Source organism: Pleurodeles waltl, chromosome 6 (genome assembly GCF_031143425.1).
Source record: "Pleurodeles waltl isolate 20211129_DDA chromosome 6, aPleWal1.hap1.20221129, whole genome shotgun sequence".
Taxonomy (NCBI): Eukaryota; Metazoa; Chordata; class Amphibia; order Caudata; family Salamandridae; genus Pleurodeles; species Pleurodeles waltl.
The window spans coordinates 451,690,370-451,716,882 of record NC_090445.1 but is presented as its reverse complement, the minus strand read 5'-3'; the positions used below and the strand labels follow the sequence as shown (position 1 = coordinate 451,716,882).

The 26,513-nt window shown below is 43.6% G+C and overlaps 1 protein-coding gene across 1 annotated transcript in view; it reads left to right on the top strand.

Annotated features, from left to right (window-relative positions):
- Window positions 1-26,513, top strand: part of RAB7B (RAB7B, member RAS oncogene family) — a 102,096-nt gene that overhangs the window by 48,913 nt on the left and 26,670 nt on the right. The window contains exons 2-4 of the mRNA XM_069238574.1: window positions 10,058-10,119; window positions 11,228-11,354; window positions 11,650-11,865. Coding sequence (XP_069094675.1) covers window positions 10,058-10,119; window positions 11,228-11,354; window positions 11,650-11,865 — 405 coding nt within the window. The remainder of the gene's footprint in view (window positions 1-10,057; window positions 10,120-11,227; window positions 11,355-11,649; window positions 11,866-26,513) is intronic.

The following is a 26,513-nucleotide window of genomic DNA, read 5'->3' as shown; positions in this document are numbered from 1 at the left end:
AGCACAGTACTCTGTACATGGGTGGGAGGCTTCTTACTGGGTGAAGAGGGCCCCCTACAGGTACTTTGCAGGGGGGCCCCCTTAAGTTTTGTTGCGCCACTGCATCCGACACTTTTTGCTACAATAAAACAAGCATCAGCAAAGCCTGTAGATCTTGCCTATTCAAGAGCTATTGGCTTTGCCAATGTTGTTTAGCCATGTTGTAGAGCAGTGTGGCTGCTATACAGCATGGATATAAGTTATTTAAAAAAGGGGTATGGCGCGGCCAGCACTGGCCACCTCATAGCACTTTTTTCTCTTATGGCTGGTGGGTAACCCAGACACCAGGAGGGTGTGGGCTAGTGGGGCAGAAGCAACACAGGCAAAGGGAATGGGTGTGGAAAGAAGCAACAAATACAGTGGGAAAGGTGAGGGAAAGAAGCAAAACAGACAACGGAGGCAATGCAATGGTTCTCGGGTTTGCTAGTATTAAAGCAATTAGCATTGTAAACTTCTAACCCGACTTTTCTTGCCACATAAACTGAAAATGAAAAGTAAAACAGTTTAACATAAGTGAGCCGAATGCCGCCATGAGCACGAAGTAGACACACATAAGGATACAAAAGTTTGCTCGCAATGAAAAGTATCGGCAAAAGTGCAATTTTCCATATAACCAGCAAAAGTGCATTTATCCATGTAACCGGAAGAAGTGCAAATATCCATGTAACAGGGTCGACCCTAAAAATAGGACCTCCACAATGGTGCAAACAGTGGAAGGGCAGCAGTCAAGCTGAAGCAAACCGACAGAAGAGGAAGTGAAGCTGGCACACACTAGCAATTAGAAGACAGCAGGTAAGAGTGACAATGAAGCCAAAGAATGATAAGCGATGGGCGGGGTACAAGCCTTAACAATATGTCTTGCAAGAGAGTGTGCATGCAGCGCATGCGCTGTCGTAGGCGAGACTTAAACATGTCCTTTAGGATGATCACTCCTGTAAACCAGAGCGCAGTACAGGCTCATGTTTCCACTGACCTTGCCACACTTGGAACAAAAAGTTTCAATACCTTAAAAAGTCACTTGCTGTGGCGCTTCGCCTCATTCCCACAGTATTGACAGGTATGAACGAGGGGTGAATCAGAACCCCATCAGCCAAAGCCACGCCTGCACTGGGGGCTCATCACCACACTGGAAAGAAAAAAGGGCTCTGAAAACAATTGCCATGGACATTTCTCCACTATCTCCTTCTCCACCCTGGGTGGACACATATTAAAGCCTATTCAGTTGTGTTTCTTCCATTCTCATTTTGGTTCTTTCAGTCTTTTTTTTTAACCATATGCATACATGACTACAGGGCACAGAATGGAGAAAAAAAACGAAGTGAATGAGCTACTTATGTGTAACATGAGCTAACTTGAGATTTCCATTCCTCCCTTGTCTAGTCTAAGTCTCTGAAATATGCACAAGTGAGTTGTGGTTGTTGTCAGTGTGGTCCTTCGGCATCCACAGTAGGTGCCAATATATATTTCTAGTTCTATTTCTGTGGTCATTTTAGTATTTGGTTCTGGCAGTCCGATATTTCACATAATCTCACAGGACCACTCATCTTTCATAGGAGTCTCAGCAGCCTGAAAGTATACTCAATTGTGAACTTTACTACTGAATGGGGATAAACTATCTATAAAACTTAGGTCACCACCCGGGTGTGAGTATTAAACACAGTGTCTTTTTTTTTATATAGTCTTCACAAAGGTCTGCCATCTGTACACAAGGACCGTGGAAGTTAGTAGCAATGCATTAATGTGTTACTCTTCCTGCATACTTTTCTTAATATTTGTACACCCAAGTGCAGTGTCAATGAAGAATCTTACACATGACACACACTGCAACAAAACATACAAGGTTGAGTACTACATAAGTGGTAGTATCATGCTGCATGTTGGGATGGAAATGTCACTCGCTTGGTGAAGGGTGTGTATGCCTGTTCTGAGTGTCCGAAATGCAATGCTATCTGAATCCCTAGTGCTGATTATTGGTCATGGCCAAACATGGGTCATGCATGTGCACCATGGTTTAGGCCTGTCTCACAGATTGCGGACTTGTTAGACCAAGAGGGATGTCCAAAGTGCTACCCATGCTGTGTAAATGGCTGCTGCCTTACCAAAAAGTTAAGTAGCATGAGTGCGGTGCTGGCAGCATACCATGTTTTTGTGATTGTGATCAGTAAAGTGAACAGGCCTTTTTACCCAAGTCCAGTAGAAAGGGACCCTGTATATGAGAGGGGTCTGCTGGGAAGCTAAATAGTTCTGTAGCGGTCAGGTTGTCTGCCCACATGCTGCCCAAACATTGCCTGCCCTGCGTGCCGGAGGGGGCCACTGTGAAGAAAAAAGACCATTGCCCCACTTCCTTGGTTCAGCATTTGACTGCGATGGATGGTGGGTTTTCACCCATGCAACAGGAACGCCAATGAAAGCATCAGGAGCTGAGTGACTTCCTTTGACCTGCAAGTTGAATCACAGGATTATTACTGCATCACTAGAGGAGTACAGAGGATGTCCTTCCACTTCTCCTGCAGCAACAAGACAACCGCACATGGCTGGCATCCGCTCCAGTCTACCGCAACTCCAGGCTTTGAACACTCCTAGGGTCTTCCATATCTCAACACTAGTGGCAGTGGGTCAGGATGGTCGCTGGGCTACAGAGGGGAACTTGCACTGCCTCATGGCGCTAGGGCAGTGGAACACTTTGTCTTATAAATATATATTGTGGAACTTCTAAGACTCAGACTCGTCAGAGAGACCTAACCTGAAGGTTATCTATCATAAATGAGCAATAACCACAGCCAATAGAGAGGGATGTGGAACTCCGGACACTGTCCGGACAATGCTACAGTACAGGCTTTAGGAGGGCTGTGTGTATTGTTTGTGCATGTTATATTTCACTGTGTGTTCTTATGTGAATATTACTATTGTCATAAAAGCAAGTATCTGGCTGGACATTCATTTACTGAGGTTTCTGGATGTATTTTAATTGTTGACCCTGTGGTCACCATGCAACCTTGCACCTACCCCGTGAGAATACCCCCCTCATCTATGAAGCCTTGGACTGCTTGACCCATGCTACCACTGAGAGTCAACCGCTAAATGGGTCCTTAGGCCAGTTGCTCAGGACCCATAGTAGGTCGGGCCCCAGGACATCAGAGGTAAAAGGCCTCAACCACCACAATTGGGCTCGTTAACTGCTGTGTGCCCCATAGCCCTCTTAAAAGGGTTCTGACAGTTGGTGGCAGCAGTGGGATGGCTATCAATTAGTAGTCCAAGATGCAAGCGCTGCATTAAGAATTTCCAGTAACACAATAAGTCCAGTTTTTACACACTTGAGGCCACATGTATGAATATTTGGAATTGTGATTTCCTAATTGCGATTCCATGTGAATCGCAATTAGGGAATCACAATTTCAAATGTAAGAAACTCCACTGAATTTCTTTTGCGATTCCCTGTGGGTCGCAAATAGACCTGCCTCATTATTATTTGCAACCCACAAGGAATCACAAAAATCACAGGGAAGGTGGCTTGCTGGTGTCAGTAGACCACCATGTCTGTGATTGCTTTTAAATAACACAAACTTATTAGGAAAACAGGCTGCGTTAAAAAAAAAAAAAAATTAAATGTTTCAGTTTAATTTTTGTAACGTTTTTGCATGCATTCACAAAGGGGAAGGGGTCCCTTGCGAACCCCTTGCCCTTTGCGGATGGGTTAGCACCAATTTAAAATTGGTGCTAACTGCGATTGTTTTGCAACCGCATTCACGGTCACAAAACAATCATACATACCATTTAGATTCGGTATTAGGAAGGGACGTCCTGAACACGCCCCTTCCTAATATCGAATCTCAAAATCCAAATTGAGATTCGGTAACAAGTTACCGAATCACAGTTTCGGCTTTGTACATCCCAAAAAGCATTTTTCTAGTTGCACACGGGCCAATTCCACGAATCAGCCCGTTTGCAACTAGAAAAATGCTTTGTACATGTGGCCCTACGTCTGTACACATAAACGATGGATAGCACAGGGCTGGGAACAGACCTCAGTACCATGTCAATCCACCAGGACATTTTTTTTATTAGAGCAAGGTACAGTATACCACAAAACTGTCCTTAAATAACTGTGGAAAAGGACATAGGTGACAGGTAAGCCTCTAAATTGGATATAACCTTTCCTTATCAACTGTAGCCAGCAGGTTTTTCACCACGTCAATAGATCAAATGGAGGCTCTATGTAGGGACAGAGTGTAGAAGGTTCCCAGATTTAGAGAACAGAGAGGTTTCTACTGACTTCATTAGGGACCAGTTTGAACCACTGCTTAAAAAGGAAGGTCTCTAGTAGAATCTGGGGAGGGAACCATAGTAGGAACCCATGGGAATAGTGCTGTGGAATTATGATCTTGTGTCCCCTTAGCTCAAATCTATCCCAGCTACACACCGATTGTGCCCTCCAGTGCACTCTCTATAACTTCCCAAATACACCCCCTATTAGGTGCCTAAGGTAGCTGCCTTAATTATTGCTCATGCCACTGGAACGGACGGCTGTCATTTGAAGGAGGCCTGTGGCAGCCCAGATGGTTTATGAGTGAATGAAGGAAGCTCTGATTCGAATGTTTGGACTGAAGACAGCTCTGTACTTTCACAGGTTCAAGGAATGCAAGAGAAAGCTTGGTGTTATGTTTGAGACCTGGATTCACACTGTATTACTGATTGAAATGAGTGGGTGAGAAGGATGAAGGCTAAGGTTTTGCAGTGTCTTAATCAGTTGATGATGACAGAATGACTCAAGGAAGAGTGCTCTACCCCACTTAGGCAATGCCCAATAGATATGACGTAGAGGGATCCAGTGAATCTTGCAGTGTTGGCAGACAGGTGGTTAGCTAATAGGGTTCAAAAGGGACCTGACAGCAAGGTTCTAGGCCAAGGGGGACTCCCTCCAAACTCAAAGGGTAAGAGCCTGGGTAATTCTCATGGGGCTCAAGGAGGACTCAGGTAAAATGGTTATGGTAATGGTGTGTCTATGAAGAAGCATCATGATAAGGGAGTTTAGAAAGGTTATTAAAAGTCCAAGGTGGTGACTTGCTATAAGTGCTACAAGGTAGGATGTTACAAGAGTTACTGGCTGGTGAAAGGCCCTGTACTAGCTACATCTGTGATAGCAAAAATGCTGCATGTGGGTGAAGGGGCCCTAGAGGGCCCGATTGCATGCATCTTAGTGACAATGAACACCTGGGTCCCAGATGCTTTGAAGCACATTCATCCTAGCATAATGGGGTTTGTGCAAGGAGTTAGTACAAATGGGAGGAAAGTGGCTCCCCTCAGAGATACAGGAGTCTTCTGCACTATAGTTGAGAGCCTTAAGCCTGAAAAGATTCTCCCTGGTGAAAGGATACATGTTTTGTAGCATGTGCGGAGGGCATGCAGCACCTTCTTGCCCAAGTTGAAATGCAGCTCAACAACAAGGTGGCTATGGTCTACACTGGGGTAAGGGAAAAGTAAGGTGCTGGACGTCTCTTGAGCAAAGATTTGGTTGCCCCTGGCTTGATTCCAGGACCAGAAGCTTTTATGGCTTATACCTCATCAGCTGTGTTGACCAGAACACAGGCTATATGTTCAGTCTCAGGATGAAACTGGAAGCATTTCTGATTTGCAGGGACTGTGGCAAAGTAGTTTGTAGTAAAGAGAAGACTCCAGGAATGCATGTGCCTTGGAGGTTATTGCTTCTGCTCCAGAAGGAGAAGAGGTTGCAGCACATGAAGAGGACATGGGCTGACGTTTGGGTTTCCAGAGCTGCACGATTTGTTAACCACTGGAGAGCCTACTCAAGATGATTTCCACAAGGCACAAGAAGAGTACCCTCCTCTTGCGGGTCTCCAGAAGGAACAGGCCAACAAAGGAGTGGTTGGAAAACTCTATGTAGGCTGGATGGATGGCTACTCTACAGTGAGCTGAAGAATCCTGAGAAAGGATCAAGCAGAAAGCTAGTAGTTCCATTAGTGCACAGGAATTTCCTGTTGTGTTTGGTCTTTGTCAAGACACTTGGGCATTCGAAAAACCCAAGATAGGTTGGACCCTCTGTTCTACTGGCCAGGGATACACATAGACACAGAGAGGTTCTGTAGAACCTGTCCTGCTTGCCAGATAAGCGATGTGAGGAAGGAGGACAAAGGCACCCTTTCTGTCTCTAAGAGTGGTATACGTTCCATTTGAGTGGGTGGGAATAGACATAGTTGGTCCATTTGACTCAAAGTCAGACACCAAGTATATGTTGGTTGTGATAGTTCATGCCAGCATGCATCCTGAGGCAGTACCTCTGAGGAGCACAATTGTCAGGGTGGCAGCAAGAACTCCCCTTGGTATTTTTTCAAGGACTGGAAATCTAAGAACAGCAATCTCTGACTGGAAACCAACTTTATCTCCTCTTATATGAGAGAGATATGGGAGCATGCTGGTGTGACCTTCTATGAGTCCATCGCATACCCCCCAGAAACGAATGGTTTGGTGGAGTGGTTTAGCAAAAAACTTAAGAGCATGATGAGAACTCTTCCACAGAACTTCAAGAGGAAGTGAGATCTTCTACTATGTCTCATGTTTGCCTACAGAGAGATTCTCCATAAAGGAGTTGAATTTCTGTATGGACACCCAATGTGGGGTCCACTCACTTTAGTAAGAGAGGGCTGGGAAATATCATAAGTGTTTCCACAAATGGATGTAATGGACTATGTGATTGGCTCCAGGTAGTTGATGATGCAATACATGAATCAGGCAAAAGAAAACCTTAAGGCTAGTCAAGCGCTGATGAAGGAATGGTATGACCAGAAAGTCATGCTGATTGGGTATCAGGAACATCAGGAGGTGTTGGTGCTGAAGCCTATTTGTCTCAGGACTTTCGAGTCCAAATAGAGTGGGCCATACAAAGTGAATCAGAAGATTTCTGAGGTTAACTAGTTTGGTTGACACAGATGCCAAAAGGAAACCCAAAGAAGATGTTCCATATGAACTGGCTGAATCCTTACCTCTGAAAGGATTTCACGGTAAATATCATGGCAATGGCAGAGAATATTGAGAAACACATCAAGTCTCTTCATGATCTGCTGCATAGTGACACGAAAGATAGCACTGTGGAAGGGGCTCAGTTAGCCACTGAGTTAACATTTGAGCAGCAAAGAGAATGTTGTGAGGTTTTTTGGGGGGTTCTCACCCTCTTCTAGCTTGCTCCAAGTTTGACACCTGTCTGTGAGCGTGACATGGACTTAAGAGCCAGTCTGCCAGTGAAGGGCAGAATGTACAGAATGTCTAACCGGGTTCAGGGGTGCGTTAAGGCAGAAGTTGCCACATTTTTGGACCTGGGGGCCATTGAGAGACCTCATAGTCCATGGTCTAGTTCTGTATCAGAGCTCTACCAACTTGCAGTTCTGTGTAGACTACTGAGTCCTCAATAAGGGGAGTAAGGCTGATTCCTATATAATCCTGAGAGCAGATGAACATGTGGATCGGTTAGGTGCTGAAAGGTACTTGAGCACCTTTGAATTGACCAGTGGGTATTGAAAGATTGCCTTAGCATCGGGTGACTGGACAATCATTTATTGGAGTTGAATGTATTTTGAGTCTTGAGCCTGTGTTCACCTTCCACTTATCTGTCTCCTGAAAACCCTTGGACTGCTCAACATGCACTCCCACTGAGAGTCAAGTACTAAAGTGCTACTTGGCCTCGTTGCTGAGGACGCAGAGTAGGTCGGGCCCTGGATCATTAGGAGTAAAAGGCCTGAACCACAATGAATGTCCCAGACTCCTGATAGCACTGTGGCCCTCTGAAGGGAGTTCTGACACTGCAGAAAGGTCATATAGCTATACTTTAACAATAACAATATAAATAATTTGACCCTGCATTTAACTGGAAAGCAGTGGTGAGAATTGCATGCAATTCTTAATCCAATAGTATGTGTAGTTGAGTCAGTCTGTAATGCACCTTCGATTGACTTGAATCCTCCAGCCACAGATGCATTGTGTCACCCACATACATTCTGCTGCTCAATAATCCTGTCCAGGAACTAAAAGTAGATTTTAAGTGAAAACCCTTCTGGCTGCAGTTGATAAGGACATATTGTATCCAATTTAGAGCCATGCCTGTCACCTATGTTCTTTCTCACAGACATTTAAGGACAGTTTGTGTTCTACTGTACCTTGCTCTGATAAAAAAAAAAGAATCCTGCTGGATATCAGCCAATGTAATCTTAATTCCTCTTGCAGGCCTGAAGTTTGACCATCATTCTAGGAGGAGTTTGTTTTGCTTTCACATACTCCAAAAGTTGAATCATAACTTTATATTCCAAAACCTTGGTCTCATGAGTATGGACCATACAGGCAATGAATCTGAGAGCTGAGATAGTTTGTTGAAGGGACAATGGCTGAGGTGCTCCCTGGGACTATTTATGGGTCATTATGGTTTGGAAGAGTGGTTCATATTTTGTAAAGAGATGCAGCTAGAAATGCTGTGCAAGAGTTCTTATTTGCCCTTTCAGATGGGCTACTAAGCATGATCTGTGACATATTTGTTACATTATATTGTGTTCTGTTTTCAGAACTTGTGTAAGTATAATCATGACAGACGAGAAATATGTTTGATGAAGTGTGAGTAGAGGTTTTGAGTGGAAACTTAATCGTCATGCATTGTTCTTGAGTCCAGTTCTGGATAAGAGCTTTTTAGAACCAAATATTGGCTTTTATCCTGCTGTAATGGGATATACCAACCATTAAAGGCCCCTCCATTGTTACAGGCCGGAGCCAAAGTCGAGGGGGCAACTATTTTTAGGTCTCTCCAGGTAACTAATCACAAGTTATACTAGTGCTCCTTTGTTTTACCTTAAGGTGTTTTAGCTGCTTATCGAATGATTAAGCTGCACAGTGAAATGATCCTGTTAAGAATAATCGTGGTTCATTTCAGACAAGCCAGTAGTTACAAGTCAGTGTCAACATGCAAAACATACAGAATCTCACCAGGGGAAAAATGGTACATAATTACTGAGACAAGGATTTTTTTTGTGGAAATCTTCAAAATCTGCATGTAAATCTCCCTTACAACAAGAAGACTTTTAATTGGAGATGTTTGGTGTCTGCATATCATACCAAACTGGCGGACCTTAACTGTCAAGCATGTCTAAGGGAATGTTTTTTTGGGGGGCTGTCACTTGATTGGGTCCTCCCTAATTAAATTAACACAATATAAAGCAAACAAATGACGAGTCTTAAGACAAGACTACTCAATTTCCGTATTATTGTAGGGTCTGTAGAGCTATATTTCCTGACATGTGTAGGACACACAGAATTACAGCAAGTTCAAAAATTTCATAGATGTAGCCACACACAACCTCTTGGGTGTCATGCTTCATCATCGGCCACACCTCATTCACCAAAGAACCTTACAATGGTGAATGGGCTCCTTGCTATGATGATGAGCACTTCATGGAATAGTTGGTGAGGTGGAAGCAGGATCTAGAGTAAATAAAACTTCCTGTAGCTGAACCCAAAATGTTTTCCTTTGTAGAGGGTAAATCAATGGGATGAATAAAACTGCACTGACGACCGGGCTTAGTTATTATCCCAGCATCTGTGAAGTCGATATGTTTCAGCGTACGAAACTGCCCTAAAAAACGAGTATCATTACCAATAAATTGTCTGACAGAAATATTGTGTCCTAAATATTGGTCCAATGGAGTTAATAATAGAAAACCTACACCCAGTAGGACGATATTTTGGTGAATAATATTTAGGAAACAATATTCTGTCTGACAATACATTTGCTAACGACATAATCAAATGGTGATGTTTATTGGTCTGAAAAATAATGATCCCAGGTTATATGCACACCCCAGGTCACTTGTATCAAGGGTCTTAGCATTCTGTCTAATGAGTAGTAGTAGATTGAGTATGGAACGGCAGACGTGTACTTGTAAATGTGTATTCTGAATTTTCTAATTTGCAAATAACTTTGATGTGCATAAATAATGTGCATTTCTGTCCTTTTTTCTCCTTATAGCATGTCTATATGATTTCTTCTAAGAAAGTGGATCTGAAAATTGTCATTCTTGGAGCTGCGGGGTAAGAAATTTAATTCTGGCCCTATCTATGAGCATTGATTATCACACATTATTGCATCTTGATTTGTCCTGCTGAGACATTCTCCAACGCTAATTTTGAGAGGGCAGGCAATTATTAACCAAGTCCTCCTACAGCCTCCAAATGTTACTTAGGTAAAAAATAGGTCATGAGTACATCTGCCCATGTTATCTAGAGTTGTGAAGAAGTTTTAGAAGGCAGCTATGATTTGTTTGGTTTTTAAATAAACTGCCAACTGGACATGATGTGATTTGTTTGTCTGGTCTGCACAACAGTTGGTGAACCCTGTTTCTGGCGTATGGATACAAGATATTTAAAATATGACATCCTTTTAGCCCCCCCCGCCCCGGCATTGTCAAAGTATTTCATTTCTTAGCTTTATTGCCCTTAAAGTCCATATTCATATTTCACTCCATTAACCTTTATGCTGATACACATAAACACAGGGTATCCCTGGCACCTCTTAAAATGTGTTTAACTGTTAATTCCAGGTTCATATCAGTAGAGATCTATGCAGTACTTCCATAATATACCATACCATTGGTCAGTGCGGCCATTATTAAGGTATATGTGATTGGACTTTTTTTGTCACAGTATACTCTGGGTATAATATCTAGCAACTTGTCGATTGAGTCTTACAGAGTACTGATGAAGGAGTCTGACCCTGTCCACTAAATACTTGTAGATTTCACATTGTTTGCATCTCACTATCTACGTGCCTACAGGACCAACTTTTGGTTGTTGGCCTTGTGCACCCTTCTTTTAGAAGAACCCCTAAAGTCGTGGTTATAATGTAGCATGACAGAATACAATAAGGTGAGATCTTAGGGTTAATGTCAGAGGTTCAACAAACATGGGTGGAAAGCTAAGTATCAAGTAACCACAAATGGGGCTCTCGAACAGCCTTACCTGTTTAAGATGTACATGGAGTTCTGGTGTTCTTTCCATGCCCTGGACTATTACTTGACACTTTGACAAATTTGTAGCCTGTTTTGCACAATCATTGAAGTTGCTCTAGGAACAGAAATTGCTGGCTATATAATTTCTGCACTTCAGACAATGCAAATGTAACTTTTGTATTTTACACCAGGACTGGGAAAACCTCCCTTCTGCATCGGTATGTACACAAGAAGTTTTACAATGATTACCGGACCACGCTTGGAGCTCATGTCATGTCCAAAAATCTTGAGGTGGACAATACCACCCTGAGGCTACAGGTGAGTCAGCTCTGAGCAGCTCACTAGAGTGATAAAGCAATTTCAGGACATTCTTTTCTATGTGGCTTGGGTTACAAGTCACATCTGAAACATTTAACAACAAACGCCATAAACTGGCAGTCTCTTCCTCCCCTCGCCTCCCTTCTGCTCGCGTTCCCTTCCCTAAAAAAACATGCTATTTCTGGTAGGTTCTGATTTTAACAAAGGTGCTCTTTAAAACCTGCTTGTTCTGTGATGTGATGTGTGTACGTGATGTTTTGGAATGTAACAGAGCCTGTTGTTTTGTGGCCCTCAGATCTGGGACATGGGTGGCCAGGACCGCTTCCAGCCCATGGTGACGTCTTTCTATAAGGGCTCTGACGCCTGCATACTTACCTTTGATGTCACAGACGCGGAGTCGTTTGAGAGTCTTGATTACTGGAGGAAGAATTTTCTGGATAACCTGCGAATCCCAATAGAGGGCTTCCCCATCGTACTCCTGGGCAATAAGATTGACCTGGAAGATAGACAGGTGAGCAGCTTGTTTTAAAGGTTACTCTTGACCTTCCATAGCACCTTTTCTCAGTATTAGTTTCAAATGGTGGGAAATGCTTCACCTTATGGCAGAAGTGAAGAAAGCTTCTTTAAAGGGTGTTCACTTTTAAGTGTCCTATACACAGGTCTGAGGCATTAGAACTCTGGCCTATAAGCAAGCAATTGATCATGAAACAAGGTCAAGTTTCAGAACATAGGGATATGAGGTGAGTGTACAGAGTAAGAGAATCAAGTTAACAGGGCTGCACAATGCAACACAAATACTCTGTGCACATATTTTGTTTTGAAGAGTTCTAAGATTGTTTATGATCTCCCCTTTGGTTGATGCCTGGTCTTAGGTGGGTGAATGGGACGGTGCATTAATACTGGAACACCGGGTCATCTTCACAGATTTATTTCAGCTCAGTGACCCACAAACACATTTATAATGAACACGAGGACGAGATATATAGAGGGACATTGCTTACCTTCATCTATATGGTGATATTTGAAACAGCAAAGGTTATGTATTAGATGAATTTCTGAATATGGATGGGACTCTAATGTTAACAAGCATTGGCAAAGTGCATAGGTCTTGCCTACTAAAGAGCTATTGGCTTTGTCTATGTTTTTTAGCCATGTTGTACAGCTGCGGTACAGCATGGCTGGAAGTATGGAAAAAAAGGATATGACACAACCGGTGCTGGCAGCATCATAGCACTTTCTTATAGCTGGTGAAGGCAAGGCAGAGGGAGGGCATATGGTGGTGGGGTGGAACTTGGACAAGTGCGGGTGTGGGAAAAAGTATTATGACGCATCCAGCCCTTGCCACATCTTAGTGCTTTTTTTGTTTGTTGTGGGGTGGGAGGTGGTATGCAGCACAAGAAGAGGGAGGGGGGCCGGAGGAAATACAGAGGGAGAGATGGGGCACGAGGCAAGATGGAGAAAGGAAGGGCCTGAAGGCAAGCTGACAACAATAGAAGGTGTTAGGGAGGGCCTGGGAGCAAGTCGACAATAATGGAGGGAGGGAGGGAGAGGATTATGCATGCTGGCGAAAATGGATCTTGGAAAAGGTGATAGCATGGGGTCAAACAAACAGACACTGGAGAGTTGGTTGGCAAAGGAATACCGGATGTGACAGTAGTTGACAGACAGCTGAAAGAGTCATTGTTCAATGGAAGGACACAAGTAATACATCCATGCTCTAAGGGAGGGACAAACACCCTGCGTTAAAGACCTCAGAGTGCTGTTTCTGACCATATTGTCGGGAAAAAACGAAGGGAGCGCACCACATTCATCTGTTCGGATGCCAACCAGCCTAAGGTTCTTCTGGCGACATTCATGTGATCCCATATTTTTACTCAGATGGTTATTTGACAGTCCCAGCTTAGAATGCTTGGAAGTCACCTGTAAACCTATTTAATAGAGTGAGATATCGAACCTGCAGTACATTAATATATGATGTTTGATGATATCTACAATGATCACCCTTGCTAAAGTTGAAATAAGTATAACAAACAATATAACTGGGTTAGATGACACTTATACAACAGAGGTTAAAGGCGACACAATTGATAAATTACAATAAAATAATGCATAGATTGCTGATCGTGGTAATAGATTATTCTGAAAGAAGACAGCAACACAAAAGGGAGGAAAATGCTTAAATGCTACAATATAAACACAGTAAGTTAAGTGCACTGGTTGCAATATTGTGCTCATAGAGACAGGCAGAGTTTTTTTGTCAGATATCAGAACTTTTGTGAGGACTGATCATAATTTGGGTCTTACGTGTATTTGATACGGAATAACAAATTGGTTACTTACCACCAGTAGGAGTAGTTTTGCAGCTTGAAGAGTTTTCTGAATTCATATTCTGTGCATTATTCCTCCATCTAGTGGTAGGGCCCATAATTGTCTGTGTCTTCCTTCATTTTTTTTTTTTTATTGTGGGCATTGTCGACGGCGCCCCAGATGTTCCTGTGCGTGGTCCCATCTTCAGATTTTTTTTCCACTATTGGGTCTGGAAGCAAAGGAGAAGCACCAGAGAATTTTTGGGAAATGCCCAAAAACTTTACAGAGATCACTAAACTGTCAAACCGAATGAAGAAAAAACCCACGAGAGAGAAGGGGACCCTTCACTCTCCCTTCCAATGCGGGATCTTGCCAGAGTCAACATGTGGTCAGAGAATGAGTCAAGGCAGGGGTCAGGGAAAATACCCCATTTAAATTTTGCCCAAAATGTCACCATACGTTTGCAGAGCGAGACCTCCCACGAAGTCTGCAACCTCTGCCTACCTAAAGATCATGGGAACGAGGACAGAGAAGCCTGCCCCGCGTTCGTGCTGAAAACTCTCAAGGTACGCTTGAAACAGAGGCTGAAGCACCACTCAAGCATGACCAGCAGCCAGAGACCACAGACATTGCTCAAGAACCTGGGTTTATCCAGCAACATTGATGAAAACATCGAGGAAGCAGAGTTGGCACATGGAGCATCAGACATCGAGATACTCGAAGGGGACTCAGAAAGAAAGCAAACAACAAACAAGCTGGTGAAGGATGCAGAAAAGAAGTCAGAAAAGGTACTGAATAACCAGAGAAAGTAAGAACATACACACATTAATCAGAATGAGAACAAGGGCAGAATCATGTGAACCCCAAGACATTGTCAGAATTGAAACCACTGAAGCAAATGTGTTGCCTCTACTTAACTCAATAGACAGGATCCATGCATGGGCACCATCGATCATTCCTGTCCTGTTATGAAATCTTGTAAAAGGGGTCAATAGTGGCAAATGCAGCAGGCAAATACCACAAATCACAGCAGCTTTGTGGCTTTTGAGTCTCAGATTTATTACTTTTCCTTGAAATTCAACCAAAGTGCTGGCTAGTTCCTTCATTGGGTCTAGAGTTGGTGGGTGGCCTCCATTCCCAATACCCAGTTCCAAAATCCGTGCCACAAAGTACCAGTTAGATATTGTGCTGGCTCTTTCTAAGCTCTTTTTTTATTTTATTTTTTACTTTAAGCCATGTTGCACAGCGCGAGCAAGCAGCACAGCTGCAGCAATCAAACAAGCAGCTGAGCTGCTGTGGAACATGTAAAAAAACATTGTCAAAGCCAATCGATTTCGTATAGGCGAAACCTATGGACTTTAACAGGGCTTTACAATACTCCTTTAATGACTGCCGAAAAAAGCAGTTATCAGAATAAACAAGTCTGCTATATTTCTCCTTTGCAGAGCACATCCTTTTGTCCAAAAACTCAATATTCTTTTTAAATGTGTTGTGTCTTGTGCATTATTATTATTATGCTAGGAGGAGCGACGTTACGTTGATTAAAAAATACTTCACGTGTCACGCACATGTTGACGGTACGAACACCTCACAACAACAAAAACAAATGTTCCATTTTCAGAGTGCGTGCGGGTGGGGCCAGGGGACCACTTTTATAGCTGAGCACTGTTTCTCCCGGGGGATTTGTAATTTATTTGGAGAGCCCTATGCCTTTCAGATCCAGATTACTTACTGCGTGAAACTACGAAAAATAAATCCTGAAAAATTACAGAGATCTCTAAATGCTTACTTGCAATTTTGCAATGGAAGTCCTTCAATCACCCTTTTTAGGGTCGAGCCTGCATCGCATGCGCTTGCGTATGTGTTTCGCTAAGCGAGACGCTTTAGTAATTAAAAAGGGCTCGGAGCACTGTCCACGTCACGTCAGTGTTTGTCATTGGCTTGTGGGCTTGCCTAGTAAAATCTGCTTGATTTCATTAGTGGAAGGCATGCATACGTCATTCCTTTTCCGGTGGTTAGCCCTCCTCGAGCGCAGTGGCCAAGTACAGAAAACATGCGAGGCTCGCTGTTTTCTGTCAGCTCGTGGACTACTTTTTCTCTCTTTTCCCAGCGCGATCTCGCTTGTTCCCAAAAGCAGCGGGTCTGCAAAGTATTTTTTTTTCGCCAGTAAACACAGTGTTTTAATCCTTCACAAGAGTTACGAGTTTTCCAATTTTTCTTCAGTTTTCGCCAGTGCGGAGTATTTTCTCGCCATAGCAAGATAATTTTGAGGCTAGAAGACATCTAAGCCAAACACAACCTCCGAGAAACACAACCTGCACAGTACAATTCTCACTACGTGCATATTTGCAACCTAAGTCTTATGATAATCACACTTGAAGGTACTGACATGTCTAGCTGTCTGCTGGACGTTTTTTAAATAATACGCAAGTCCTGGGATTTGAGTGAGACTCCTTAAACCCATGGCTGCTTTGCGTCAGCCCCCTTCAGCCATGGCTTTGAGCAGTGTCAATCATGCCTTGGATCAACCAATGGGAGTATTTCCGTATCACCATCATGCTAATGGTTGTTAGATGTATTAATCTGCCATTTAAGAAATCCTTCCATTACAATACATGAGATGAGGTGTATTGCAGACAGCAGGGACTGTCTGCCATCTTGAAAAGGAGGCTTTCTTTATTAGTATCAATACATTTCCAGTGACAAACAAGTACTCAAAATATTTTTGTGTACTAAACAACACTATATCAAAAGTGCAAACACCTTCCTTTACTAAAAAAAAAATGCTGGCAAAAATGTAGTCTGCTGACATATTTATCCAGATCATACTTCAAGTAATTGTTTCTTTCTTAAGTGGCTAGCGTTGCTTGTTTTCATAAAGCCATCTCTTATCTGTGCTCAGCTGTTGGTATGTATATGTAAGAGTTTAGCAACCTCCTGTGAAGCTGGAACTCAAGGAGAAAATACCTGTGCAATTTACATATCACAGGAGGTATGTGATTTCGTACTAAAATCATGTATGCCAATAAATGCTTTCCGTGACAAATGTACACAGTGTAGTCACAGAATACAGCAGTGCAAGTGCTTTTTCATTGGGTGGGAAGTGTGTGCGTCTGGTTGTATGGATGTGGGAATTGCTGACTGTAAGAAAGGGTCAGCAATTGGATGGATGAGTAAGTAGATAAATGGGCAACTGAATGCAAGGTTAAATAATAGGCATGGGCAAGGATAGAGGAGAGATGTGTTGTGGCTATGTGTTGGTGTGTGGCGTTGTGTTCGGTTTGTGTTGGTGTTCTAACATGCATTTTTTTTTTTTTGGTTCTATTTCGGGACTATTCATTTATGATGTATTTTTCTTGTGCCACAATGTTTTCTTGCTTATGTGTTCTGCAGACGTTCTGTGTAGTTGCATTGTGGTTTGTTGTGTTGGAGTGCTTTGTGCTACTGTGGTTTTGTGCTATTGGAATATGGAGTGGTTTTGTGTGGATGTGTTGCACGATATTGTTAAGTTCTCATGTTGTTTGGCATTTCTGTGCTAATGTATTTTGTTGTGTTTTGTGTAGTGTTATGGTGTTGTTCTTGTTGTGTTGTATTTTTTATTTTTATTTTATTTTGAGTAACTCCTGTTGTGCAACCAGTATTTGTACACCACATTAATGCCAGGCCTATCGACTTTGCCAGTGTTTGTTTTATTGTGTCTCTTTGGAGCGGTCCATTCATGATGTCCATACAGTTTATTAGCTGAAGACTTCAGGCTCTCATGATAATGAGTGGCTATGGAGGTATGCAAAAGGAGTCATTTTAATTAAAGGTTGGGTCATTAACTCTCGGGTATGAGCAGATAGAAGGCACAACTGTATCACATCCCTGAGCTGCTAAATATCCTATGACTAACTCCGGGAAAACAAAACTAACATAAGTAACAAAGTAGAATACTATGGTTTTTTAAAATATAATTTGTGGAAACTTTACTCAGCTCCAGGGCCGAGGCAAACTCAAATTGTAAAGGATCATATTTCACTGGGGCCCAGTGTGCTGTTTCCATTATTTAGATATCACATCACCCTAAATATATAGAAGTTTGGGAAGATAAAAAGAAAAGGCATATTGTCAGCCCCATCCTACGTGGCCTCCAACATGCCAGACATGGTCCAGGTTAATGTATGGATGGACAGCAGCTGCCCCTGATAGCCTTTTTTATGGGTGAGCGCAAAGCGCTCAATCCCATGCTGTAATCTCTCTTTGGGCTTCTAACCACGCCTATGTCACATCAGTCACTTTCATTGGTTCGTGGGCTTGAATTTTAAAATCCGCTTGCTTTCATTTGTGAAAGGCATACATACGTCATGCCTTTTCCGGTGTTTAGCCACCTACACAGCACCGGTAAACTACTAAAAACATACGAGGCTTGATATTTTCAGCATGGTCTACTTTATCTGTTTATTTTCCACGCAGCGCAATCGCGCTGCATTTTACATAGCGCGATCGCGCTGCATTTTTTTCTTCTTTTAATTTGTGTGGCAAGAAAAGTCCGGTTAGAAGTTTACAACGCTAATAGCTCTAACTCGAGCAAATGCGAGACCCGTTGCATTGAAAATGCTTGTTATTTTAGTTTTCAGACACAAGTCATTATGTGTTTGTGTGTTTTGTGCCTGTGCATATTGTGGGCATGTGTGTTTGACGCAGACGTATGTGTGTGCATGTGTGTATTGTGGCTGTTAATGTATGTGTTGCACAGGTATATATGTGTTTGTGTGCATGCATGCACATTTATTTGGGGATATTTGGGTCCATTTTTTATAAGGCAGTACAGGTTTCTTAACAAGCAGGAAAGGGGAATGCAGCAATGGGAGTGAGGTAATGGGAGGAGTGGGCAAGCAGGGACAGGGCACGGGGAAGCAACAAACATGGAAGGGGCATGCAGTGATGGGAGTGAGGTGGTGGGAGGTACAGGCAAGCAAAAAACTGGGAAGTGGCATGCAGCGACAGGAGTAAGGCGTGGGCATGTGATGAACTGGAACGCAGACGCTGGAAAGAAAATAATAATAATAAAGTACCTTTACCAGTGCATGGCCAGTGGAAGGACACTGGCTACCAGAAGCAGCACTTGGTCCAGGCTCCACAGCAAGGATGAAGACATGAAGCGGAGCAGGAAGCTGGAGTCAGAAAGAGGCGGTGACCAACTTGAAGCAATGAATTGAGAGTGACGTGGGAGCCATCCGATGGCAAGAAAAGGTAAGTAATGGACGGGCTTTAAGCCTCTTATACATATTTTTTTTTATTTGCATTGCAAGATTTTTTGCAAGCACGGTGCAAGCGCTATACAGGCGAAACCTAAAAGTAGGCTGTGGCATCATCAAGTACAAAACTGTAAAAGTAGAAAACTCTGGCGGGCGTCCAGCATTGCCACCAAGGCCTCTTGGAGCTTAAAGCTCTTAATTGATTGTTGCAGCTCCGCTGCCTGGTTGTCAGACCTATCTACCTTAACAGTGTGTAGCCTTTTATTTCCCCAATTATACTTTTCTAATAAATGCTGTGGAAAACACATATGGAAACTTCAAAGTTTTCAAATATGAGGTTATCCAACGTCTCCCCAGTCATACACCTTTCCACATAACTTATTACCATACTATTTAATAGATAGCAGCAGTTTTTAATTCGGTTCTAGGTTTTTTTTAAACTAAAAAGTATATCCACTCTGTGGGAGAAGATCCGCATGCTTCCCGCTTCTCATTCTCTTGAGGCACTCAAAGCATCTCCATGGAAATCCTAGCCCTGTACCCAATGGTTAAAGGGCACTACTTTTTCTGTCCCCTAGCTGTCACCCCGGGTGCAAAACGATAGCACACAGGATGATGAGTAATAGAAGGGCTACAGAAGAAGAAGCAGACGTTACAGTCATGGATGCAGACCTCCAATCCAGTAGGAAACCAAGAATTGACACCACAAAACTCCTCCATACATGCTTGGGGGGCTATCCTTCCCCATAACCCAAATCTGCTGCTTGCTGCTCTTTGCTGTGTATTTATTTATTTATTTTTTAGCAGGTGGTACCCCTTTGCACCCTCACTTCTGTTCCATCTTTGCCACTATTCCCTGTTAAGAACTGTCATAAGTCTTGAAGGGAAGATGCAGCAGTGAACTTTCTGCCTACTTTATTCTTTTTTAACATTATTTTGTTTTTGACAGAAGCACTAATTTGTAATCTGTCTGTATATTTAAAAGAAATGTGTTTAAATATTCTTCTACCTCTTCCCCTCGCTGTATTGATTTTAATTCACTGTAAACGCCTGAAAATATCTCTGGTGTAATTGTCTTCAGATGCAGATGGCAAATATACACTTAGGCGCGTGTCCATGTGAGGGCATGAGAAAAGTAAGGGCAATCAAAGAATGATCTGGCAATGATAAAGGCAAAATGAATGCCTGTGTGTTTTACAGCATTTATCTGGAACTTGCGAAATAACTGATCTATGGCCTTACATGGTCCATACCTATAATCTTCGGGCCAATATGTAGACAGTCTTCCTTCCCAAACACTGATCTCCTTCTGGTTGTCAGCAACTTGGACAATCATTTGAATGTGTTGCCCATAATGCACAGAAGGTACCAGAGACCTCCTATTCTTTGTTTGTGTTATATGCCACATCATTTGCCCACCTGGACACTAAAAGGCACCTTAGATTTTCTTATTCCTATTCCTACAGTCAAGAGGCAAAGACAAGGCGCTCATCAGTTGCCTATCTGGCAACTATTTTGTGGAGTGTTCTCCCTCTATTTATTTGGGCCACTGAAGAGCTGTGTAATTGTCAAAATGTATATTTTTTCCCATCCTTTCAGCCACATTCCCTTCTTTTGCTGTTATGGGTATATATCTCCAAGACGTCATGCAACACACGAGCAATCAGAAACAAGAAAATAATAATCTCGAGTACAAAATGTGCTAAGCAGCCTGATGTGTCTGTAGGTGCATCTGTGCTTTCACCACAGCAAAGCATGACCAGTAATAACAATTCCAGCGAAGCACCTACTGGTGTAGCTAAGCTAAATAGGCATTTTCACATTTGTAAACACTTACACCTATGCAATACGTGTCAGGTACATTTAGCTATCTATGCACATAGTAACTGCTTTTTTATTTTTCTCCAGTGAGAAATATTTTCTCCATTTAAAAAAATATTTTTCTCCTAATCCAACTGTGAACACCAATGTACTTCTGCCCTTGATCGAAGTAACTCTCCTGTCATATCCATGGTAGTACTGCGCCTTGCAGAATTTTATGAATAACAACATAATTGAAGGATTGAGGGTGTTCATCAGCTTTCCCAGGCATCCTTTCCAGGGATCACCTACTTCCCGTCCATGAAAGCAGGTTTTCTCTGACGTCATTTTACCCCCTAGTGTTTTTGTAGACGTAGTATCTAGGGCCAGATGTAGGAAAAATCTGGATTGCGAGTCGCAAATTGTGAGTCAGATCGACTCGCAATTTGCGAGTCGCAATCCAGAATGTAGGATGGTGTCCCTGACACCATCTGCGACTCGCAAGGGGGTCGTAAAGGCCCACCTCATTAATATTAATGAGGGGGGTCGCAATTTGTGACCCCCTTGCGAGTGGCGGCACTCACAGGGATGGTGGCCTGCTGGAGACAGCAGACCACCATGTCTGTGACTGCTTTTAAATAAAGCTGTTTTTTTTTGTAATGCAGCCCGTTTTCCTTAAAGGAAAACGAGATGCATTACAAAACTTTTCATTTTTTCAGATTGGGCATCGCAATGAGCTTTTTGCAAACAGCGAAATTCGCTGTTTGCGGCGTGCAAAAAGGATTGTACATCTGGCCCTTAGTCTCTAAAAAACTAAGCACAGCTGCTTTCCCCTTCTCGGTATAGAACTATTCATCGTGCCAGGATAATTAGTTCTTCGTCTACCACTATCTAGTCCCTTGCCAACAAAAAAAGGCTGTCACACTTTAATAGAAAAATCTCAGAAAGGGAGAGCCATGGTTTGTTTTGTACAAGCCCCTAGGGAATTCGTGAACTACGGCATTTTGACATGGGCCTAATCCTCGGGGTTTCAGTTCTCGCTTATTTCTCTATTCTCAACCAACAAATGGACCTAAGGAACTTTTCACAGTATTTCATTTCACTGCTGCCCATTCCTGCCAATGATGGGCGCTGTCACTTTTTCTGCCCTCAACGGGCAGCCTTTGTGAACTGACCCACTTGGGGCTGCCGTTGCCAGGCATCAGAGGCAAGTCAGCCAGCTGGAAACATACTCGTCAGTGCCCTGGACAATCTTTTCCAAAGACACTTTGCATGGGGCCTGGGGGTTGCAACGCCCTGAAATACAGCGCAAAAGTGCACAGTTCACTGAGTCAAGGAATCTATACAGCCCACGCTGATGCATTCACTGATGTTACAAGAGCGGAAAGGGTAACTAGATAGGAGGGGGGCTTCTATGTGCTCAGTGCGGAGCATCACTTGAAATAATGGCTTTGGAACGAGTGTATAACCGGGAGCTTTTAGGGGCTTGAGTACCCCAGCTAAGAGACATCAGCCCAGATTTACCAAACAGTCACGCAGCGCAGTGCAGCAGCAAAAAATGCTGCGCTGCGTGAGAATGAGAGAGCAGGGAGCACCATATTTACAGAAATATTGCTGTCTCCTGCCTCCCTAGCGCCGGCGCTGATTTTAGCTGTTGTGCGCCACACACCTTTGCGCCATTGTACAAGGGTGTGTGCATGAGTCTAGCTTAGATTTTGTACTAGAAGGGTAGTCTTCCAGTTCAAAATACTATGGGTAGACACACTTTTAAAACTTTTCCTATGTTGTATGTGTGCTGCACAGTGCAGCACGCATGCAAAGTTGGAAAAGAAAGGAGAAATGAAAATATTTCTCCTTTAACACCTGCTTTCACATGGCATTAACTTTTGGCCCAAAACCCTGTCTACTTTGCCCTGCTTTTCAGTACAAGTTTTGCGCTGGAAAGTAAATAGGTAAAAAAGGTGACGTGCCAATTTGCCTCACTTTTGTGACGCAAACAGGACATAAAATCTTATTAAATATATCCCATTGTGTCTTTTTTGAAGAGATTACACACTTACATTGCATGCCTACAGAAGACTCCCACAACTGCATTGTAATTAACTAAGTTGAGGAAAATGTTGCATGAGTTATTATACGGAACAATATATTCTGCCTATTGGAGGGGTTCTCTCGTAAGGATAGTGCAAGGAGTCCTATATGTGGGAGCAGAACTCCCATATAGATCTAGAGTGTAGACACATGATTCTGGAGTGCACACTCGATGGTAGACCCCTCGTACTTGCCAGTGTCTGTGCACCTAGTGTTTACCGGGTGGCTTTTCTGAAGGGTTTGGTTCATCTTTGCATACGCTAATCTGCTTTGACTTATCTCTGGAGGGGTGTCTTTATTGTGGTACATGACTGTGAGAGGGATAGATCCCATCCTCCACTGTGGGGATCCTCAATGTTGTTCTCAGCTACTAAGTTTTCATGTCGGTTGCAGCAGTGGCATTTGGGAAGTTTGGAGGGGGCTTCATCCACACAACAAATAATTTTAGTTTTACTCTCTGATACATGCTGTATATACCCATCTTGATTTATTTCTTGAAGGTAAAGATACAACACTACTGGTTGATGGAGCAGAGCATCTGAAGTGGATTGTATCAGATCATAACCCGCTGCTGTTGTCATTAATGTGGACCAGGCCCATGTTCTTGGATCCCCACTTGACGGTTACCAGTGGAGGCACTCCATGACATACCCTTCCATACACCAGTCGGGGAACATATAGATAAATATTTTAATAAAAATGCTGGCTCCACTCAACAGCAAGGGACTGAATAGGACACTTTTAAAGTGGTGATCCAGGGACTCTGTATCCAGACCTACATGGCTTTAAAAAGGTTCTGAGGGAAGTGATTCGATCCCTCAAAAATGTAAAGTGTGACTGAGACATCGGCTGCTGAAGATCCCACTCTCCTCTCAAGTTCTGGAGCTGTGAAGAGATGATAGTTTTGTACAAGCAGCAGTGGTCCAATTGTGTCACTTAAGTTAGTAGGAATATACTGACCAGGGAGAAAGGGTGAGCAGATATTAGCATGGATGTTGTGATCGGAGACAGTTAGGACTCAAGTTTGTGTGGTTCGAGATCACACAAACATGCTTCAACATCCCCAGTGTGACATTAATTCAGCACCTCAGGGTACTACTACCCTGTTCATTCTTTCAACTGATATTAAAAACAAAATCAACACCCTTTGTAGTCCTACATGTTTGCAGTGCTCACAAACATGGGATTTAAACCCAAAATCCTTAGAAGGATAACATTATTATATACATAGCAGTTAATCAGAGTGCTTACAGGGTATTCAGTGTCAAAACCATTGCACATTGAGCACGGCACTAGAAAGGGGTGTCCACTGTCACCTCTGCCCTTTGCCGTCGCAATGAAGACCTTGGCCTGTATGCTCCACATTAAAGAATGAGAATGGGCCATTGCATTACCTCACAGAAGACACAGTGGACCTGATTCTGACCCCGGCGGTTCCTTACCGCCGGGGCCAGGGTCGGCGGGAGCACCGCCAACAGGCTGGCGGTGCCCCGCAGGGCATTCTGACCGCGGCGGTTTTGCCGCGGTCAGAAGTGGAAAACCGGCGGTCTCCCGCCGGTTTTCCGCTGCCCTGGGAATCCCCCATGGTGGCGCAGCTTGCTGCGCCGCCATGGGGGATTCTGACAGCCCATACCGCCATCCTGTTCCTGGCGGTTCTCCCGCCAGGAACAGGATGGCGGTATGGGTTGTCGTGGGGCCCCTGGGGGCCCCTGCAGTGCCCATGCCAATGGCATGGGCACTGCAGGGGCCCCCATAAGAGGGCCCCACATTGTATTTCAGTGTCTGCATTGCAGACACTGAAATACGCGACGGGTGCCACTGCACCCGTCGCACCTTCCCACTCCGCCGGCTCAATTCTGAGCCGGCGTCCTCGTGGGAAGGCTCTTTTGCACTGGGCTGGCGGGCGGCCTTTTGGCGGGCGCCCGCCAGCCCAGTGCAAAAGCCAGAATCACCGCAGCGGTCTTATGACCGCGGAGCGGTGTTCTGGAGGGGGGAACTCTGGCGGGCGGCCTCCGCCGCCCGTCAGGGTTAGAATCACCCCCAGTATGTCTGTGTACGCTGATGACACTTTATTACATCTTCTGGGTCCTGAATGTTCTCTGCTGATGTTGATGGCACTACTGGAAACCTTTGGCTGTATATCTGGGCTAAGAGTTAGTTGGATCAAGTCTTTCCTGTTTCCACTGCACTTCATGGTTAGACCTTAGTGGCTGGCGGTGTGACAGTCCTGTGATATGGGAAACTGACATGTTCCAATATTTAAGTATGCAGCTATATGGAGACATGTCACAATTAGTTAGTGTCAATATTGTTCGAGTCTTGATGGCTTCTAGTGCTCTACTTAGACAACTAATATGGAACAAAGATAGAAGGCGAATAGCTATCCATAAACATATACGATCTTTAGATAAGTGTGGATTGTGTGCTACACATTATGAGACCTATTATTTAGCCTCCGAACCACAGTGGCCAATGCGATGGCTGGCCCCAGGGTTGAACAACAGGCGGACAAAGCTTAGTGAGAGGCTGGGCCCTATTGCACTGTATGAGGTGGTCCTGAGTACTATAACTCTACCAGATGGATGTCCACAGCTGTGTAAGTGGCTAGGCAGTGCTGACAACACTGAAAAAATGTTTGGGGCCTCATGAGTTGTATGGCCCGGATATCCCCCTTCAGCTCTCCCCTGATTTTAAACCGCTATTTAGGCATCATAATCAATGTGCATGGGCCGAGGTAAGAATATTGGTGCTGAGAGATTTATTATCCAATGGAACTCTACAATCATAAGATACCTTCACAGACTTCTCGGAACTGGACACAGGCCAGGTTCGCACACACAATGCCTTAACAGTGCCTTTTAGAAATGTATGTGGGAGGGAGAGGTTGAGCCACCTACTAAAAACACCATTCAGGTAATACTGACACACTGGGCATGGAGACTTGCCATGTCCTGATTATACCGTATGACCTCAGCAGCACTATACACTAACGTACGAGCTACCAGAAGCCAATGCGAGGGCGCCCTGGAAAAGGAACTCTCCGACAGGGGATGGGAAAATACTATCACCAGAAACATGTGGTTTAAATACACACAATTTAACTATTTGCATCAGATGTATCTGACTCCAAAAAGGATAACAAAGATGTACCCAGTCTCCACTGTCCTTGAAGCCGAGCACCTTGTGTGGAATTTCTGTACATTGCCTCGACTTGCCCAACAATCATGCAATACTTGACGCTGATCCTGTTGATACTCACTGAATTATCAGGAAAAGTAATATCCCTGGAATTACTGACTTGCTTACTAGGCCAGAAGCATAGTCCAAAGATGCACACACAGACTGTTGGGTTTATTGACATAGGACTGATATTGGCCAAACGGACCACAGTTACACATGAAAGGCCAAACATTCATTGGCCATTAAGGTATGGTTAGCAGATGTTCAGAAGTGGACAAGAGGAGAAATAACAGTTCTGCAAAACCCAAACAGAGGTAGGTGAAGAAAAACTGGCATTATGCAAAAGGAATACATATTCCTACAAGTGCAGGCTAAAATCGAGGAAAGGCCCCCTCAGGTAATACAGAGCAGAGGCTGGACATGTGAGGTTCCAAATTTAGAATAAATGGCAGTCTAAGTGACAACAGGGCCTATGTGCATAAACATGCTGAATGTGCTCCAGCCAACACATTATTGGAAAGACGACAATGAGGGAAACAAT